Source organism: Venturia canescens, chromosome 2, assembly GCF_019457755.1.
Source record: "Venturia canescens isolate UGA chromosome 2, ASM1945775v1, whole genome shotgun sequence".
NCBI classification, from domain to species: domain Eukaryota; kingdom Metazoa; phylum Arthropoda; class Insecta; order Hymenoptera; family Ichneumonidae; genus Venturia; species Venturia canescens.
The window spans coordinates 341,946-348,013 of NC_057422.1; the positions used below are offsets into that span (position 1 = coordinate 341,946).

General features: G+C 39.8%; 2 protein-coding genes across 4 annotated transcripts in view; one reads left to right on the plus strand and one right to left on the minus strand.

The window, feature by feature from the left end:
• Window positions 1-3: 3 nt before the first annotated feature.
• Window positions 4-3,031, minus strand: LOC122406689 (septin-2). Its single transcript, XM_043412292.1, has 7 exons — window positions 2,877-3,031; window positions 2,388-2,505; window positions 1,658-1,994; window positions 1,458-1,569; window positions 1,024-1,344; window positions 707-880; window positions 4-601 (listed from the first exon to the last, which is right to left on the minus strand). The coding sequence occupies exons 1-7, from the start codon at window positions 2,904-2,906 to the stop codon at window positions 428-430; spliced, it is 1,266 nt and encodes a 421-aa protein (XP_043268227.1). The 5' UTR covers window positions 2,907-3,031; the 3' UTR covers window positions 4-427.
• Window positions 3,032-3,796: 765 nt separating this feature from the next.
• Window positions 3,797-6,068, plus strand: part of rg (rugose) — a 182,872-nt gene continuing 180,600 nt past the window's right edge. For all 3 annotated transcript variants that reach the window (XM_043412602.1, XM_043412604.1, XM_043412608.1), the window contains exon 1: window positions 3,797-4,260. In XM_043412602.1, the coding sequence (XP_043268537.1) occupies window positions 4,102-4,260 (159 nt within the window). In that variant the 5' untranslated portion in view covers window positions 3,797-4,101. The remainder of the gene's footprint in view (window positions 4,261-6,068) is intronic.

Below are 6,068 nucleotides of genomic sequence, written 5' to 3' on the forward strand. Positions count from 1 at the left end.
TGGTTTCAAGTATCTTAGTATTAAATATATTTTCTATGTAAAATACAGAGAGCACTGAAAAAGTTGGATTTCTTGTTTGTGATTAATTCGAAGTGTACGATGATGGTTTCATTGAAAATGAAAAAGGTTTTATTCGACGATTGCGATCGCCGTTGTAATACTTCTCGCCGCTTTATAGGCTATGATAATACTTGAAGGAATATTCTCGTACGAGGATGAAAAGATATTGTGGACGGATGGGAGTGGTAGATGCATTTACAGTAAACTGAGGGGAGTCGCCGTCTTCGCCCAATCCGATCACGCAAAATTTAAACATATTGTATACGCACGATTTTCTATAGTATATCATATTTTTATACGTATATCTTATAAGTCTTTCAATTCAGCGGAATTATTACCAGGATTTTAATCTTCCTCGTAAAATTCATTATTTTTTTTTATTTTTACCCAAAGTAAGAGTGTGATGTTGAGCCTGTTGAGCTATTTGCGTCTTCCTCCGATTAAATTCAAGTATATCGTCCTCCAACTTTTTCCGACTTTCTTCAACTTTTTTTTTCTCCTCCGTATGATCTTTTTTCAACTTGTCGAATTTGTTGTGCAGCTAGTCCAAAAAAGATCACGTATAACAAACAATTAGCGATTTTTTTTTTTCAAATTGTAATTTATTATGGGGGGAGTTAAGAAGTAATAGATTAAAAATAGTCACCTCTTTTTCGGCTTCCTTGAGCTCAGCCTCGGTCTCCTTGACTCGTGCGACAAACATTTGACGCATTTCGTCCTCTTTTTGTTGCAATTCTTGCAAGTGAGTGGAACGTTTGGCCTCACAGGTTTGCTGAAAACTCACCGGTTTGTTCTCGCTGTCGACGTCGCTGAAACCCATCTACGAGATTCGTTGATATTAATAGAAATTTACCCCGCCAATTTCACTCTCATTCATATTTTTATGGTTTTTCCATTTGAGAGAACAAATTTATGATGAATACGGCCGAACGGATCTGTTCCCGTTCCCTTTTCACACCCTACCTGCTCAAGACGCTTCTTTCGGTACAACTCGTAATGGCGACAGTGGGTTTTTTCTCTCATATCCTCCATGTTGGTACGTATGAGCATTTCTCGTAATTTGACGAAATCACAATGCGATTCGTTCTCAACTTGTACGGTTCCCCATGGATACTGACGAGATCGCATCATTTTATTGCCAACGCGTACAAAATCCGTGCTTCCGACCACAGCAAATGGCACGTGATTATTCATAGAGGAATTAACGTCCGCTACGCTCTCGTCATCCGTTGGAAATTGGTATATGTGCACCCCGTTGTTTTGCAGTTCCGATATTATTTTACTCTTGTATTTATAATAAAGATAAAAAAAACAATAAACATTTTTTTCTCTTCCACAGCCTTCTTATTGACACAACTTTTGTGTCTCCAAAAAATTTACTTTAAGTTTGAGCTTACTTTGAATTTTTGTAATTCAGTTTTTGATATTGTGTCAGCCTTGGCAATAATCGGTATGATATTGACTTTAGTATCCAACTTTTTCATGCACACCAAGTCGATGGACTTCAATCTGAAATTTCGAATAAATGAATGGCGACGTTCCGATGCACGTTCGGCTGAGTAATGCAGAAAAAAAACATAAAAAAAGAAAAACTGACCCGTGGCCTGTCGGACAGATGAAATAGAGACAGACGTGAATTCTGCTGTCGTGATAAGTTGATAAGGAACGCTTTATCTTCAGTTCTTCCTGCAAATACGCCTCAAACTGTGCATCTATATAATCAACGACTGCCTTAAAACTGTCTTCTTTGTTGATCTGATCTCCGTAACCGACGGTGTCGACTATGGTCAGTTTTAGCCTGACATTACTCTCTTGTAGTTCATATGTATGCGCTTTAAGTTTCACCGACGGCAGATTGTGGGGACTCTGATTGGATTCGAAGCTTGTATTAAAGAGCGAGTCCATGAGCGTAGATTTTCCGAGTCCCGTTTCGCCTGTTTATACAGTTAATATCCGTTTATTGAGAAATCTTATTTGCATCCGGTAAAATTGAATATATATTTACACATAAATACACATTCAAACATTGGAGAATACTAATTCAGCCTTTTATATTAGCGGGAACATAGGGAACGTATTGAGTTTTGACTAAACTGTCGTTGTGGACTAGAAGAGATAAGTAATGAATAATCGAAAGCAATCGAGGCATAAAGAATAATCGGGACTCGTTCAAATGACAATGGATTATCGCTAATGACCGGTAATGGACAGAAGCAAAAAAGGATAATTCATTGTATTCTATTAGTTATTGGAAATCACGAATGAAAATTCATCATTTGACAAGACGACACAAAATATTTGCAGAGAAAATTTGGACGATGACTTACCAATGCACAGGATATTGAACACAAATCCATTTTGCACCGATTTATTGACCAGTTGATCGGGCAAACTGTCGAAGCCTACGTGGCCTGATAGTTTAAGATTTCGAAGATTGGTTTCCAACTAACAACAATGAAAACAATAATGACACCACAACGTAAATAGTAATGGAAGCAGTTATTGATAACCTCAAAAGCATATTTGGTCGGATTACTGTTAAATCATTAAATCAATACAACAACAGAGCAATGTGAATCCAAAATGAAATTTTATCACACCGTTATTTCGTTCTGTTATAGACCAAATAGTGATTAAAAAAAAGACTGGAGTATGACCAACGCCCTATGGGAGTTGTTCAAATTTTATCAATATAAATTATTTTTTAAACAACGCAAGTTTGTAAATTATTTCACAAAGTTTGAATTTCAAAAGGGCGAGAAAATGTAAAGACACTGTTTCGAATAACGTTAATATTTGCATGGATAAAGATTCACCTTAGCGCGTTCAACGTCGACGGCAGCCATTTTTGATGTGTCACAGCACTGAGCACACAACAACGGTGTGTCAAACACACAACAAAATACGCGAGACGCGAGACGCGAGTCGTTGCTGCTGCCGTCTGGAGCCACAGACAACCAGTATCCACCGTCAGGCCGTCAGGGGCGCCTGGGCAGCCAGCAGCAGCAGAAGCAGCTAGAGATTGTTTTTAGTTTAGTCGTGGTTTTAGTTGAGAGAAAGATGGCGAAGAGTGCAAGAATATATACATATAAGAAGAGAATATCGTAAGCGTCGGTCGGTCAGTGCCATGCCTATATACGCGGTATCGTCCATTGTTATAGTTTTTCGATAGAATTGAGAAACTGGACCAAATAAATTACACCACAAGAGTGAAATTCTACTTATGGCGAAGGAAAAATATTTTAAATAATCCTATAGAGATAAACAGTAAATGGGATGCGATTACGATAAGAATTTTTAGCTTAGATCATTGCGCTAAGAACAAATGTGTTGAAGAGAAGTGAAAAATGTGAAACTACAGGAGAATTATGGAAGAAGCAGAAGAGGATCGAGAAGAGAAATAATATATAATAGAGAAAAAGTAGAATTGCGATCATGGCAATTCATATATTACATACGTTTCGAAAAAAGCAAGAATTTTATATTTTTTATAATGGAATGGGCTAAAATGAGGGGATTTCGTCAACTGTTGTTTCTTAACTTTGCCGGTACGGCCGGTATACCGGGATATCGGCGGGGCGATGGCGGATCGCGCGAACACCGCCCGCTGTCGCTTCGGTCGCGCACCGGCGGCGTGACCGCGCCACCCGGGTCATTATCACCATCATCACACTACCACCACCGCCTGGTGCTATGCTATGCTAGGGACATTTAGCTTTAGCATACTGGCAGACTCCTCACAACAGTGTCTACTTTCTAACATGGCAGATCAATTTGTGTGTTGTATTATCATGTGACGGGGTAGAGGCTCGGGACTTTGAAAGAGGCGGTCTTTACGCGCTACGAAAAATATCTTTGTTTTTGTTTATTATTTTATATATTTGATTGATTATCTGGTTGAACGTATGGTCTCTTTCGGTATCTTTCTCTCTCGGTCTTTTTCTCTCTCTCTCCGTCTCTCGTAACGATCGAGGGCTTTGTGGGTGCGTGATTTACGACGCTCTGGTGCGTCTGTGGAAAAACGTTATTACGATAATAACGATGGCGGACATGAAGAGTCCGCCGTTCAGCGACATCAAGAGACCGGAGGAAGTTGTGGCTATGGCGATGAACGATAGCCTCAAATTCGCCGTCTTGATCGGCCTCATCGAGGTTGGACAGGTCTCCAATCGGGAGGTCGTCAACACCGTTCTACATCTGGTAAGTGTTTCGAATTACAAGACATTTAAAAGAATAAAAAAAAAAGAATAAAATAGGAAAAATCGGTATTCGATGAAGATTAATAATTTGCCACATGTGTGTTGAATTTTTGTGCTCGGTCTCCTCGAATAAACATTAAATCGCGTCATCTACAACTTTCCTCATTCTCCCCTCGTCTCTTCCCCCTGCTCCTTGCCGCTGCGCGTGAATTCTCTCCTGTATTTACATACGTGTGTGAATATTCGTAACGTAATGTTGAATTGTCGGTTGAAATTTATATTGCATACTTGTGAGGATTGACTCGTCGTTTCGAATAAGATATTACAGAAGGAGCGAGCAAGCGTGCGAGTGAGAGTGAGAGTGAGCGAGCGAGCACCCGGTTCCACGGTTCCACCAACTTATCGATCATTTTACTTATATGCTCCATGGTGGCAACAGTGGGGGTAAAACGACACGCGGTTTGACAACGGAGCCAGCGTGACACTGAACAAAAACCCCCTTCTTCCCCCCGGTACGGTGTGACGATTTGCTATCGCCGGGACGTAGTCTTTGCTTTGCTTTTCGCCCGATCCCCGATCCCCGAGCCTCGGGATCAGAGCATACGTAACCAAAAATTAACCTGCAGAAATTAGCGGCATTCCTTCATTGCAATTTACTTTCATCAAGTTTATAAATACTGACGCATACGCGATGTCCCTCGAAACACACACTTTCGTACCGCGAATTCACATTCTCTTGTCTTAAGGTGATCTATCAGTTGCATGAGTGGTGAGGGGATCGGTAACTGAAAAACAGCAGGTTGTTTTGTGTGTTAAGATGATGGATCAGTCGGTAATCACAACCGTGAGTGCGAGAGAGATAGCTGCAAATTTTGAAAAGGAAATTTTTTCACATCGTTCGTCTGATCGAAAAAATAAAAATGTCATCGGATTTTTGCGATCGTGCTGCGTACGATGACATTTTTATTATTTTAATCGGACGAACGATGTCAAAGAGTGTCAATTTCAAAAATTCGAGGTGTGATTACCGACTGATCCATCATCTTAAGAGGAGAGGGGTCACCGAGGCAGTTCACTCGTGCAACTAGGCAAGATAGATAATTGCCTCAAAAGGAGCGAGTAGGCATGACGAGTTTTTCGGTGAAAGTTTTCAATAAATCGATCGCGCGCAAGAAGCAGGCCCTGAATGATGGCGAAAAAAGTATTATATTTGTCCATTTTTATTCAATAACGTATGTCGGGATTGCTAAATATCGGCCAAATCTCTGCTTTTATTCGAATAATATGCGGACGATATTCTTTCTTATAACGTCATCTTTGATCCTCGATATTAGTTATGTTTGAAAAAACACATGTGGCATTCCCCGTCGCACGATTGCACCCTCAGATTCCTTTCTAAATTATTGTCAAAGTTTTTGTCTTTCCATTCGCCTTGGCCAATTTTCTCTGTTAGATCCGCAGGCAAGAGGAGTTAATCACAACGTTTCATCTACATCGAATAACACTATTCCAAAGATTATATATACCGTTAAAAAAATTATTATTCCGACTGGAACTCGGGCCAGTATACCAAAACAAAGAAGATCGGGTTGGCTCACCGCATAAATCCCCAAATCCCAATGTATGATTTGTTTTTCCATCCCCGCCCCCTTTATGATAACATATTCATTGTATATATACACGAGCGCTCACAAAATGTTTTGCCAATTTTCATCACTCACTAGATTTTTTATTCGCTCTCGTTCGTTGTCTGCTTTTTTTTCCTTATTTTTATTGCTTTTTATTTTTTTAGGCCTTTGCCATCATGAC